This window comes from Aptenodytes forsteri, unplaced genomic scaffold (genome assembly GCF_000699145.1).
Source record: "Aptenodytes forsteri isolate BGI_AS27 unplaced genomic scaffold, ASM69914v1 Scaffold217, whole genome shotgun sequence".
Taxonomy (NCBI): Eukaryota; Metazoa; Chordata; class Aves; order Sphenisciformes; family Spheniscidae; genus Aptenodytes; species Aptenodytes forsteri.
The window spans coordinates 510758-525459 of record NW_008796222.1 but is presented as its reverse complement, the minus strand read 5'-3'; the positions used below and the strand labels follow the sequence as shown (position 1 = coordinate 525459).

The following is a 14702-nucleotide window of genomic DNA, read 5'->3' as shown; positions in this document are numbered from 1 at the left end:
CCTCCCTCGACCTGCTGGCCACGCTTCTTTTGATGCAGCCCAGGATACAGTTGGCCTTTTGGGCTGCGAGCGCACATTGCTGGCTCCTGTCCAACTTTTCATCCACCAGTACCCCCAAGTCCTTCTCGGCAGGGCTGCTCTCAATCCCTTCATCCCCCAGCCTGTCTTGATACTGGGGGGTTGCCCCGACCCAGGTGCAGGACCTTGCACTTGACTTTGTTAAACCTCATGAGGTTCACACAGGCCCACTTGTTGAGCTTGTCCGGGTGCCTCTGGATGGCATCCCGTCCCTCTGGTGTGTATAATTGTACGTAATTGTAGATTCATGTTGTGACTATATGTCAGTGTGGAAATACTACAAAATGCTATTTTTTTTCAACTGTATCTTAACTTAATTTTTTACGTATTTTTTGTTTTTAATAGAGCCTTTTCCAAATTTGTTATACACTATTTTGAGAAACTCAGCGTAGACCATTTTTCTCAACAAGACTTGTCCAAAAAGTGCTGGTCTTGTTCTAGAGGGAGCTGGCTAATGAGTGCAAATTTGCTACATATTATTAGATGCCTTTTCATAAAATCTGTAACCTTATTTGTCTGTCTCCACTACTGTTTTAGGGTTTTATTTTTAACAATTTCTTGTGACAACATGTTTGCAGCAAAATGCCTTTTTTTCCACAAGTGTTTTTACAGTACAGTAAACCAAGGAAGTATTTCATGTTGGTGTTGTCTTACCACAGATTTCAAAAACATCACTGTCTGAGTGATGAGGAAACACCAAACAGCGGCTCTAGCTTAGAAAGCTTCAAACAGCAGCAGAAATTTAAGTAAACAAAGATGTCAATGCAAATCAAGGAGTATGTACTTCTTATCTGTGGATTTACTGTTCTGATTAATATGAGCATTATCAAATAACTCGGGGCATAGTTTTTGAAGGTGCTCTGCAAATTATTTCTCGTCCTCTGGAGGGAGGAGAGTCCTTGCTTGTATATGAAGGGATAAAGCTGTGCACCAGGTTTTCTTCAGAAGGAGTGGAAGAGAAATGGCCACTCATCCTCAGATCTCTTGGAAGCGATTTTCCTGGAAATTTCTGTAAGAGGGCATGTAACATGCAGAGGGGGTAAAGTGAGAGTCTGAAATAGCCACTGTGCTACTTCAGTTGTTTCCTTAAGACTCTGAGCTGTGTGTGCTTTCCTGTTGGTGTGTAATTTTCACCCCTCTTGTTCTGGGAGCCATTCTTGGGTTTCTGAATGACTAAACCTTTCCCCGTAAGGTGAGGGTACGTCTTTGGGTTTGAGCAGGCTCTGGGTGCAGGATGAAGCCAGTAACACCGACTGAATGCTTGGAGGCAGAAACTGGGCTTGCAGCTGTTGTGCTCTCACCTTGCCTCCTCCACTCCCACCATGCTGCTGGGGAGCCTGCCGTTACAAGGCACCGAACCCCGCATGGCTGCAGCTAACTTTAGTGAGCCGCATTCCTGGCCCTGTGCATTCCCCCGGCTGCGTGCCGCGGTATTGCCGACGGAGCAGGAACACTTGTGCGATATCTGACCCATCGGTGATCGCTTTCCCAACCTATAGATTTGTAATCCATCTCTGGTAGTGGATTATCCTGAGGGGAGGGAGGCATGTCCATGCAAACCAGAGCTGAAGTTGATCTGGTGAGCTGTCATGTCTTAGGCTCAAAAGCAGCCTGACCAAATTGTACAACGTCCATCTGGCATTGTCAGTCTGCGTGCATGTGATAGGGAGTCCAAGCCCCACATCTAAGGTTGGGGTTTTTTTTATTTCATTTTTTAATGAAGTCTCTCCTCACAAAAAAAGGGAAAGTTTTTTGCAACAAAAAATAAAGGCAAGCATAACCAGTTGTTCCAAATTTGCAGCTTTTGAAGACAGTTACATATGTGCAGATAAGTATTCACTAAATTTTTTTTAATACTTTACTTTTTGAAGAAGCAAAGATAAAGTACATGTGATTGCAATATGTGTCCGTAAGAAAATAAATCTTATATCAAGTTCTTTGTTTTAAGAGGACAGTATGTCTAGAGGATTTTAAGCAGAAGCAAGTAGATTCAGAAGTGATTTAGGAGTGGTGCCTGGCTAACTGGAGCTGGGATGCTTCTAGGAAAGCGTGGGTAGAAGGATGGCAGGCAGTGTCCAAGAGATGGGTATTTCTTAAAGGTATTGATGGTAGAATGTATAAAGCTATTGCCAGCAGCTCCTTGAAGTTCTTACTACCAAAGAAAAGAAATTTATTTTTGAAATGTGAAGTAGTTTTGGTTTGCATCTAGGGTTTTTATAGGCTCCAGGCTTGTACAGATTTTCAGTTAGGATGGATGGTAACTTAATAGATTGGGTTGATAAGTTGGAGAAGAGAAAGGAGAATTCAACAGTCTTGATTCGAAAAGAAAAGAAAACAACCAGTTAATTCTCATTAGTGTCATAAGATCTAATTCCCTCATTTACATTTTTAAGGTGGTGATATGTCACTGAATCAGCAGATAAGGAAAGGTACCTCTAAAATTACAAAATTCTGTATAGTTGCTGTCTGAATTTAGGTCCCCTGAAAAACTAATTGGAATTAAATTTTAAAGTTAATTTGTTAAGGAATTTTAATAGTGACTTAATGTATTTTAATTTCAGTTCAAGTTAATCTCTTCAGAATTAAATTAAATAAACTATGGCTCCATGAGCAGGGTCAACATTTTTTCATATAAAACCTGAAAAGTAAAAGCAAAAGTCAAACTGACAATATCCCTTTTAGAAGAAAATAGTGTGTAACCTCAGAAGTTATGCTTAAGTTGTTACAATATTGGGTAGACTTTTCTTTCCACTTTGCTTGCAGTCAATGCTTAAATGTGAAAGTTTTGAAGTCAAGTGGCTTATAAAGCTCATCAGTAATGGTATTTTTTCAGGTGCTTCTGGAAAACAGGGCACCTGTGATACAGCAGGCTTCCTCAGGGTAGAGGGGGATAATTGCTTGGTCAGTCTATTTGCATCCCTTCTATGGGATGAATGCAAGTCCACTAGAATACTTGCCCACTAGAAAATAATGTTTTATAGCCCAATCGTCTCTTTTGTGAATGTCTTTCCCCTCTTATGTGTAAAAGAAGCATTTGAAAGTGTAGAAATATGAATTCTGAGATCACTACTGTTGGCACAGGGATGTTGGCAGGTGTACCTGGAACTACTCTTAACTACATCTGCCCTGGAATCTTTTACCAGAAGTATTGCTGGTGGAAAACATCACTTTGTTACATGTATAAAGTGGCAGTTTCAGTAGCTGTTAAGGAGAGCGAGATTTCTCAGATCCCAGATGAACCCTGATCAGCACCAAAGAACAAACACACCTGACTCTCTCAAGAATGTTGGATACCCCAGGAGTCACAAGCCTCTCTTGAGGTGAGAGCTTCATTTGTACCTGAGCTTTCAGCCTCTCTGGTGCTTGCAGGGCCGTTGAGTGTTGATGCCTTGTCTTTACTTGTACCCCCCTGCAGAATAAATACATGTAGATATGGATAAGAATTTCAGGAGGTATTCACTTATCCGTTGCGAGTTTCAACAAATAAAGTTCCCATTGGATGTAAGGGAAAAAAATATTCCCAGGGAAGGTGGTGAAGCATGGGACAGGTTGCTCAAAGAGACTGTGACATATCCATACTTGGAAAAAAAATGCCACTTAAAATCTAGTGGGATGAGGCCTGGAGCAATCTGATCTGACTTTGAAGTTAGCCCAGTTTGGAGCCAAGGGTTAAAATAGATGACCTCTGAGGGTCACTTCCAACCTCAATTATTAGGTAATTTTATCTGCCATTCCACTGTGGAGCATGGTCTTGGGACAGGGGGGTCTTAGCAATTTTGTGAGCTAGGAACAGTGTGTGTTTACCACCCCATTAGCTATATTTTTAGTTGGCAGGATATAGAAGTAGCTGTGTGATCGTAGTTGATTTAGTGAAATACTCAGCCCCAGGACTACCCTCTCTCCTAAGAACTCTCAGAACTATTAACTAAAACTGAAGCCTTACCAAATCTGTGCAAAGTAGGTAAATGTACCAGTTTTGCAGAAGTGTACATGGAGATACAGAAATGGAGCTATTTATGCAGGCTGTCAGCAGAAAAATGGGTGTAGAACCTAGGCAGCCCAGCTTCATTCTGTACTGCAGGCATTATGAAAGCTTGGTGTAATTTTTTCATACCATTTGTGGAATCTTTCTTTTTTTTTTACCAAAAAAAAACCCCAAAACCAAAAAAAACCTCATACTTTTCAAATTATTCACCCTAACAGCAGAGCCTTTCTGGTGTTTATGACAAAATGCCAAATCAATTTGTGATGGTAATGGGAAAGGGAGTGGGGCCACAGGTGGCATAAGAAGGAAACCCATCCGTGGAGGGGTCAAACAGAGTTCATAACTATATTTACTGTGCTGCTTTTATTTTTAATAAAGTTTGGTGCTAATGTGTCTACTTCAGTAATAAAAACAAGTTTTCAGTAAGGGCAAGAATCACTCAGATTCTCATCTGATAGAGTTTTTAAACTGAGAAGGAGGATTATATAGGAAGTTATGTATGGAAATCTGGAAACAACTGTAACTCGTGTTTGATGCTCTGAAACATGCCTTAGAAAACCATTATTGTCTTAGAACAGCTGCGGTATTAATTAATGCAAATGCTGAGTTAAGCAGGGGGTTGCTTGCAGTGTCTTCATCTGACGCATGGACTGCATGGGGTAGTGCCTACTTTCCTGTGCTTAGGGAGGGGGGAAAAAATAATCTTTTCTTTTTTTTCTTCCACTCATACAGATCCACATCCAGAGAACAGAAGGGTGTGACCACATGACTTGTTCACAGTGTAACACTAATTTCTGTTACCGCTGTGGGGAGAGATACCGCCAGCTCCGGTTCTTCGGAGATCACACCTCAAACCTCAGTATCTTTGGATGCAAATACCGCTACCTCCCCGAGAGACCACATTTAAGGAGATTAGTGCGAGGCTCTGTCTGTGGTGAGTGAATAAATGTTCCTTGTGGAGAGCTGCACAATGAGGTGATGGGGTGTGGGGGGGCAATAATAGTTAAATAAAAACTATTGGTTTAAAGTATCGGATGGGCAGCCCGTTGTTTAGTTATGTAAAAGGTGGTTTGTTAAATATATTTAAATACATAGCATTTGCACTCCCTGGACTGTGTATGAATAAGTATTGTGTCCTCTTCTGATAGCTTCTGTTTCCTAACCCTTTTTAATAATATGTAAGCAAACTGGAAAAATACTGTCAATATGCATGTTGCTGGCTGTGGTCATTATTCTAAAAGCATATAGGAGAAATGGATCAGAGCAGGAACCTTTTTTAAATGAACCTCTGTGTCAAGGATTTGTTTGAATAAAGCGCTGTTTGGATTTGAACCTGACCTGGTTTTGAAAAACCAAACTACTCAGGTTAGCCTATTTAAATAGGAGGACACTTATCTTTTACCTGTTAGCTTTGGTTCAGATAAAATCCAGCTTAAAACAAAATATAACTATATACATTAATTTATCTCGCAGGATTGTAATGCCAAAAGCTTGACTTTTTTCTTTTTATTTAAAAAAAACCAAACCAAAAAAGGCACTCCTAATTTGCTTTTGAACCAGGTGTATACCTGTTTCAACCTATGGAAGCACAGGAAAAATAGGTAACAAAGTAGATTATTACTTTATGTCATATCTTGCATATGCATTAACTGTAGTCGTAGTGAGTTTACAGCATGTAAAGCTATCTGTAACATTATAGGAAATGGTTGTAGTAGGTGTCCAAAACCGGGGACCTGTTAAGGAAGATAGGACCTTTGGTACTTTGAATTAAGGCATAGAAATAGGAGATGACTTGGAATTCACCTAGGATGAGGAAATGCTTTAAGCTTATCAATTGGTGATGTCAAATGTAGAGGTAAAGGTAAGAGGCTGAACGTGTGGAAATAGCAGTCAGCAGACCTGCGGTGAAAACAATACTCCTGAGCCAAATGTTCCAGTAAGAAAACCAGGTGATTTCCATTTTAGAGTAACACAAGAGTTGGCACGCAGACTCATAGGCCTGGTAATGAGAATGCCGATCTTGCTGATCTGCAAAGTTGTCGGAGACTCACAAACCTGGAATGCTCGTTTAACAAATGACAGTAAGTCATCCAGGCCCTTTAGTTTGACCTCAGGAACTCGCAAGGCTTTAGAACAAACTTTGAGAGAGGTGAATTAAAGATACAGAAATAAATAGGCAAGTGGATAAAAATTCAAAATGATTGGCTGTGCCTACTCTGATACATTTTGTAGAGATAAATTCCAACACATTTGAAGATCTTGTCTAGATTAAAGACGGTGCTGGCACTAGAGCACATGGGTATAAACTGTTCATGAATAAATTTAAGCTTAAATTTCAAGAGCCATTGCAAAGTAAGGTTTCAGAAGAGCTTTCAGTAAAAGCCACAATGGCAAACAATGTAAGCTGTTTTAAAATGGATCTTGGTATATTTGGTGGAATTAGTATCTGTGATAGCAAGGGATTGTGCTCAGAGACATTACCAATTCTGTGCTGCTCACATGCAGAATCATGGGTAACGTTATTCCAAGATTAAACCTTCTATGTACAATTGATATACAAATATAAAATAAGTGTTTCTTACCAAAACATAGATCTGCCAAAAATAACATTATTATTGTCTTAATTTTTGCAATGGTTTACATGAAAGGTATCTGAATATGCAGTTAGCATGTTTTAATGCCACATACAAAGTCCAAAATACAGGTGCATGTACTGCATGTGCATAACTACTATTAAAATTATTTTCTATCTTCCCTGTTTGTTTTTTTTAGGAAACAATAATGCACAACCTTTTCCTTTTAAAAAGAGACAGCTTTCACTAGTAAGAAAGAAAATTAGTTTATTTGCAAACAGTGACTTGGAGGCAGTAAAGAAATGTGGAAGTGCATATATCAGTTAAAGTTCAGTGGTGAAAGATGTATATGTTCATATTTATAAAAACACATATAGAGAAGATATATTTTACTTTTGTTTCCTGTTTGCAAGTGTACTTGTGGTTTGCCTTAATTAGTAAACCAAGAAAGATTAGCAAAGCTTAAAGCCTCAGCTTAAACTTCTCATAGGGTTTTCTGTTAAAAATTTCTCTCCAGGACTACCTCTGTCATAGTGTTATTTTCCACAGGAATGGTCATCATTTGAATAGAGACAGAGCTAGCTGAACCTGCCAGCACATGTAGTAATTGCCCTCATTTTTACAACAGCTTAACACCCAAGTTGACAGTGATTCAAAGAATTCTGCATTGATACCCATGACCCTAAATCCCTCAGTCATCTCTAGAGCGCTGTATTTTAATATTGATCTTGATACAGTGTATGAATAACTACCAAAACGCTCCAGAGCCCTAACAGCATTCACACTTGAAAATAAAAAAATAGAAGTTTGAACAATTTACATCAAATTAGGATTCAGGAATTCAGCTCACTGCTCTTCCTCCATTGGATTAGATTTTGGCTGTCATTGGCATATGTGAGCCAGTCTTGATTGATTGATTTATTTATTAAACTTTTTTCCACACAAGCACACATGTGGGTGCGCACACACCTTTTTAAGAAGGCATTACGTTGTTGTAAGGTTATATCTCCTGACATTTTTCTTTCGAGATGGTATAATCCCAAACTGTGATACAGTGTCAGTTCAGTTTGTGGATTCTGCCATCTTGAATGGTGGAAACTTGACAAGATCTGCTATCCTTGTAAAACTTCACCAGAACTGATCTGTGCAAATAGGGCAAATGTAAAACTGGGGGGGGCAGGGAAGTTAAAAAAAAAAAAAAAAAAAAAAAAAAAAAAAAAAAAAAAAAAAAAAAAAAAAAAAAAAAAAAAAAAAAAAAAAAAAAAAAAAAAAAAAAAAAAAAAAAAAAAAAAAAAAAAAAAAAAAAAAAAAAAAAAAAAAAAAAAAAAAAAAAAAAAAAAAAAAAAAAAAAAAAAAAAAAAAAAAAAAAAAAAAAAAAAAAAAAAAAAAAAAAAAAAAAAAAAAAAAAAAAAAAAAAAAAAAAAAAAAAAAAAAAAAAAAAAAAAAAAAAAAAAAAAAAAAAAAAAAAAAAAAAAAAAAAAAAAAAAAAAAAAAAAAAAAAAAAAAAAAAAAAAAAAAAAAAAAAAAAAAAAAAAAAAAAAATCCCAAATTAGTTGCCAAGTATAAAGGTCTACATAGTGAGTTTGTCCCCAACAGTGGTCAATTTGAAATAAGATCTCACTCACTGTGTATTTCCAGTAATCATTGTTTTAGACACTTCCTCAGTTAAGTGTTGTATCTGAACCTTTGCTTAATAATTACCAATAGATGTATCCTTCACCAATTTATGCAGTTCCTAAATTATTTACAGTTTTTGCTTCCACGTCATCTTTGGTAGAGGCTGTAGGACTTCATTATGTAGATTTCACTATGTTGTGTAAAGTACTTTCATCCTTCTGTTGTGTGTTTGTGTGATTTGGTTTTTTTGATAGATTGCTGATAATTTCATTCGTTACTACTTTTATCATAAAACTGAGTAAATAATAGCTTGCTTACCCTCTCAATCTTTCTTTTATAGACGCTCCATCAGATTCTTCTTTGTCATGATCTTTGATATTTTTTTGTTGCTTTGTTTTGAACTGAAGCTTCCTAGTCATAATCAGTTAAGATGAAGATGAAAATCGAGAAATGTTAAATTCCAGTTAGGGATCACGCCTAGGCTCAGAGATGTCCTGGTAGCTAGAACTGTAAATGTTAATACATTAAAGCTTTAACAGGCAAGAGTGGAGCATTATCATTAGCAGGTGTTACTGTACATTCTGGGAGTCAGCAGAAGATGTTAGAAGGAGGAGATGGTAACAGAGAAATAGGCCATTAGAAGCATAGTCTCTAAATTTAAGTAACATATAGCAAGAAATAAAGGTTGGATTTCCTGTAGTAAAATGCCTCTGCTATTTGGCTGAGTAGTGGAAATTAAGAGGACATTATCTTGGCTGTCAGTGGGAGAGTGGTGAGGTGTTGCTAGATTTTCTTCTATGACTTTTTATTTTATTCTCTTGCTATGGAGAAGAAATACTTATTTAAGCAAATGTGGTGATTTTGTAGTGAAGGTTCTTTGGCTTGTTTCTACCAAGTCTGGGTGGGTGGGGTGCGTAGAAAGGAAAGAACACTTCGTGGCAGGCTGGCATGCTATCGTGGTTTCTGTTGAGAACCAAATGTTTGTGCCTACAATCACAAACTGTTCTGTAACAAAAATAAGGGAAAAGCATTTATGGCAGCATAAATTCAAGCATACTTTTCTTCATAAACCAATGGTTTTGTAAAGGTAATAGAAATCACAGGGAGAAGAAAATAAATTGGGAGCAGAAGTGGTCTCCAAACTTGATGACATTTCTCTCCCCTCTTTAGCCAGCATATTTTTTGAGAAACTTTGTCTGTGACCAGTACAGTACGGTGAAATTGCTTTTATCCTTCAGTCCCAGTGGACTTAGAGATGTCATTCTCATAGTAATTATTTGACAAAGTTCTTGAAGGGAGGATGTTTGGTTGTAACTGGAGTTAGTGATGAATTGCACAGAAAGGAAAAACATGTTCAGCTGTCTTAAATGTACTTAAGATGCCACTGAAGGACCACCTGAATTCAGCTGGGTGAATTATTCAAAATCAATTGCTAGGTACTTCATGGATATGTAACAGGACACAACATGTAATGATGCTATTAAAGCAAATGAAGTTTTTTGCATGGTAAACAGCATTTCAGATAGGATTCTGAAAGCAACCTGTTTTCAGATCTGACTGACATGCACTCCTGTCCCAAGACAAAGCGCAAGATTTACTTTATGTATGCATGGCTTTGAGCACCACAGAAGGAAGCATGCATTTCTAGGATCCAACCTTCATTAGCAACTTTATCATTTACATTGGTCTGATTTGTAAGAAGTCTCCTATATATACTTGATAGGACTCTTTAAAAACAGATGCAGACTTGTATTAGAACTTAAATCTACATAGATATGACTGTTTTAATTTGTAAGTAGATACTTTTAGTGGCTTTGCTGCTTAAACATATAATGATATTTAGAATCAGAAGACAAAACTTTTTAGTTCTCATATGCTAGTGATTAAATTTGTTTTTTAAAACTCTTCTATTAATTTTTTACATGGCAAAGAATTCTCTAACGATTTATGGGGTTTTGTATATATTACCCTAAAACCCGCAACCAAACCCGAAGTTATGCAAGGGAAAAATATTCCCTCACACTTCCCTAAATGTTTCCTCATTTTGCAGAAAAACATCATTCTCTGTATCACAAGTAATGCAACTCCTCTGAGACACCTGCAAATACAGTTATTAGATTACCACAGTTGTCTAAATCTTCATGCTGAGCAACCCAGTAGAGAAATTGTTTATTAATTTGAGTAGAATTGTAAAAAGGTTCCCTTTTCAGGCTTGTTCTATTTACAACTGTTTCTCTTTAAGTTATCCTTAAAAACTAGCTTTGAACATTACCAAACTGGCTATCATAACCTACTGCTGCGTTCACCATGTGGACTAATGACCCAAGATATTATTCAGCTCTGAGGCAAGTTTTACATTTGCTCTCTCTGCTAGCAGTCCTGGAGCTAACAGACATAGGACAGTGAATCTTTGGGAAGTTCAGTGCCTGCAATAAACGTCCTTAGTCTCAGCAGCATTTCTTGGTGTGTCATAATTCCCTCTCTGATTAAGAACCTCATAATCCTTCACACTATGACAAACAGCGTGTGTCAAACTGGAACTGGATATAATGTTCAATTCAGACATGTAAAATGGAGTGTTTTACAATTGTTTCATACAATGCTGATAAAAATAATTGGAGTAAAAGGTACATAGCTGCTGCTTTGCAGTGATTGCTGCTGTTGGTACTCTTACTGGTGGTAACTTGTGCAAGTCTTGTTCACCTTGTGTTAACTTGTTCCTTAATTTTAGTTTACAAAGGTAAAGAAAGATAAAGGATTTAAATGTGGTAGATATATAAGGAGAAAAGGTATTTTGTTTTGGTTTTAAAGCTTAACCTTTAGAAAGAATGCATTGATAACCAAAAGAAGATACTGTCCTATGACGATGGAAGGCCATTTTATCCTATAAGATCTTGGAACTACACAATACTCATAACTTCATATTCACAGGCAGAAGGAAAAAGACACTCGGTCATGCTTTATTTCAGCTCTGAGTTAGTTTGTCATATGTAAGTAAACAAGTTCTGAAACTGAATTAGCTTAGGAACCGTTCTTCGTGTCTGCAAAGAAATTACTCTAGTCAAAAGCTAGCTTAGCCCTTTCTGCAGACTCTGTTTCTGTGTACTTAGTCACCAGTTCAGTGGTTGAAGTTTTTAATAATTTTGGTACCAAACATCAATTTCCTAACATTCTAATTACATGGTTATTAATAAAGTAAAGAGTTCATACCTTAAAACAATCTTTTATAAGCTTTGCTTTGAAATGGTTAAAGGCTCTGGTAATGTTTTTAAATGTTTTTAATTGCTCATTTTTGGAGTTTTCTTGAGGTTTTCCATCACTCTACATTCCTTCTCCTGTCTGCACTTGAATAAGTTATCTGACAACCTCTGTGTGTATAGAATGCAGTGGAGTCCCAAGAAGGTCTACCATTAGGATGCCTAGCAGCTAGAGTAATATCGATAATATTTGCCAATTTTTTTCTTCTAGGAATTAATGTTTCCCACCCACAACACTCCTATGAAATTTAAAAGCTATCAAAACAGAGCATGAAAAGGACCAATTCATTTAACTGCTGTAATTATTTCCAAAATATCTCATTCTTCCTTCAGACTGCCCAAATTAGTGGTTCAGGTTATGGAGAGGTTTACATCATTATTGAATGAAGTAATCCATTTACTGAAATCTGATACAAGTGACTTGAGAGAGGGAAGGGCAGGGGAGAGAGAGGTAATGAACTCACTTTTCCTCCCTTTCTAAAGGTGATCTTTCAAACACATGCTTAACTTAGAGAATTGCTTAATTTCAAATCCCTGATCAGGCTGCTGGGGTATCAGTAAAAATGCTTGCCCTGCTGCGTTTTCAAACAGCTGAGACAGGTGACATCTTTGATCCAACCGCTCAGCCAACACAGCCAGGGAGATGCTGCTGTTCAGTTGAAAGCATGCAACGCAAGAAAGATAACTTGGGTTCAAAGTTCAGTTTCAACTTCAGTGTTTCCGAAGGAGCCCTGCCTTCCCTCCATGCGTTTCTACAGATCATGAACTCATCAGAAGTGAAGAATGTGAGCACGCTTTATTTGTTCTCAGTCTTATGCTCCAGCCGGTGTGCTGCACAACCTTGCTGCCTCGCTCATGTAAGAGCAGCAACATATCCTTTTTAAATGTTGATCCAAAATAGACTTGGCTGTGGTTTGATTTAGACCTAAATCACAACTGTACACGAGGACTTCACCATAGCCTTTTAAAGCGAGCAGAAGCATATTTAGAGGTGATGGTCTCATCACTCTGAGCTAACCTAAACTCTCTCCAAGATGCTGGTTTGCTTGGCATCTTTCCAGGCTGGTTGCTATGCAGTAGGATTCCAGAGAAGCCAAATGATAGTAGCTTTATAGCTATCACGTTCCTGTCGGTGCCTGAGGGATTTCAGAATGGAAACAGAAGTAAATGCAAGCTAACTGTTAATGTACAAAATGAGCTGTACTCAGAGAGTTGTGGTGGGTGAAGAGGGCAGAGAGAAATGTGTGCAGGGAGCTGGCTGAGTGGTGATAGCTCCTAGCTGGATTTGTAGGATGAATTTACAAATAGGAATCCTGGTAAAGTATTAAAAAAATGAACCAGCGTTTGGGAGTCTGGTATGGAAATATTTATGGATGGTTGGAAAGGGAAAAATAAAATGCCTACTTTGCATTGTTTAATGAATTTTGCATTTCAGCTGGAAAACTACTCATTACACCCCTAATACTGGTCCTGGGACTGGCACTGGGAGCCATAGCTGTTGTAATAGGTAAGAGTTATATATGTGAATGAGTCTAATTCTGATTTTGCAGTGGCTTTCTGTATGACATCTCAGTATTTTCATCTCAAAGAGATGGACACAACGTACAAATTTCATAGATACCGTTTTAGTATAAAGCACATGACTGTTTTCTAAAAAATTTGTCTTTAGAATCTTTTTTTTTTCGTACTTGCATTTTATGCCTATTAGCTTTATTTTTTTTCCCCAATGATTTGGTTTTCTGAACCAAAATCTTTAACTAGTCTAGTTAAACTAGTAAAAAGGCCAGAGTAATTTAAACGTAGTCCTGGAGCTTGGCTGACTTGGACCCTCCCTTTAATCACCCCAGTGGATGACAATTCTAAGATCTTGGCCATGTACATGACAAGATTTTTGGAGCACTAGGCATAGTCCCAAGAGCCCTCCAGCTTGAAGATGCAACAACAACAACAAAGCAGCAAATTGGGATGAGTCAATCTCAAAATCTGATTCAGTGCATAGGCTGCCAGATTGGATTCCATCACAAAAAACGGTACTGTGAACTCATCTGATACAGTATCAAAGCTCTGTTAACATGGTTGTATTAATGTGGATGTAGTTATTCTAGCAAATCTGCTCTTTGCCTGGCTTAACTGAATTCTCCCGCAGAAATGAAATAAGCCGTAACGGTGAATGTATAACTTTGCTCATGTAAGTGTATATCCACTATTTATGTTGGCAGTAATACATCAGTCAGGGATCACGCTGCTTCACAACTCTTCACCAAACTACTTACTCCACTGAAAATTTGCAGTGTGTGCCCAGCCCTGAGGCATGTGGGGATGTGGCACCTTTATTTTGACATAATAAAGCCAAAATATACCAGGATAGTTACATTAATAAGGTTGTATATAACCAAAATACCATTACAGTTTTTCTAGACTACATCAGGCCAAATAAGGAATATTGCTATTAATTTCAGTATTTAGGCTAAGAATACATATCTTTTTCCTGTATCAATATTCTGAGTTGGGTTCGCTGAAGTTAATGAGAGAGAGAGAGAGATCTTAAATATTCTTTTTAGTGGCATTTTTATGCCAAAAATATAGGCAATAAAGACTTCTTAATGCCAGTAAAGCTTATTTTGCTCACCTATCTGGTATAATCTATGTTGGGAAAAAAACACTGTTTTGCTTATATTAAAAATTAAGAGGGTTTTGCAGTAATACAATAGCAATAATACCCAGTATGCCATTGAAGTCCCATCCTCGGTATGGCCAGATGAGATACAATCAAGAAGAGCAGCATGAGCAGTTCCAAAAGCATTGATAATTTATAGGAAAGTTTTGGTTTTGATGTAATTACAGCAATATTTATTGCCAACGTAACTGTTAAAGTAATCTCGGTATCACAGCTGAAAACGGTTTTACACCATTTCATAGAATCATAGAATCATTAAGGTTGGAAGAGACCTCTAAGATCATCGAGTCCAACCATCGACCCAACACCACCATGCCCACTAAACCATGTCCCTAAGTGCGTCATCTACACGTCTTTTAAATACGTCCAGGGATGGGGACTCAACCACTTCCCTGGGCAGACTGTTCGATGTTTCACCACTCTTTCAGTAAAGCAATTTTTCCTCACGTCCAATCTAAACCTCCCCTGGTGCAACTTGAGGCCGTTTCCTCTCATCCTATCACTAGTTACTTTCT

General features: G+C 37.6%; 1 protein-coding gene across 1 annotated transcript in view; it reads left to right on the top strand.

Annotated features, from left to right (window-relative positions):
- The window catches only part of RNF217 (ring finger protein 217), a 28870-nt gene that overhangs the window by 12171 nt on the left and 1997 nt on the right, over positions 1 to 14702 (top strand). The window contains exons 3-4 of the mRNA XM_019474620.1: positions 4796 to 4997; positions 12946 to 13017. Of these exons, the coding sequence (XP_019330165.1) occupies positions 4796 to 4997; positions 12946 to 13017 (274 nt within the window). The remainder of the gene's footprint in view (positions 1 to 4795; positions 4998 to 12945; positions 13018 to 14702) is intronic.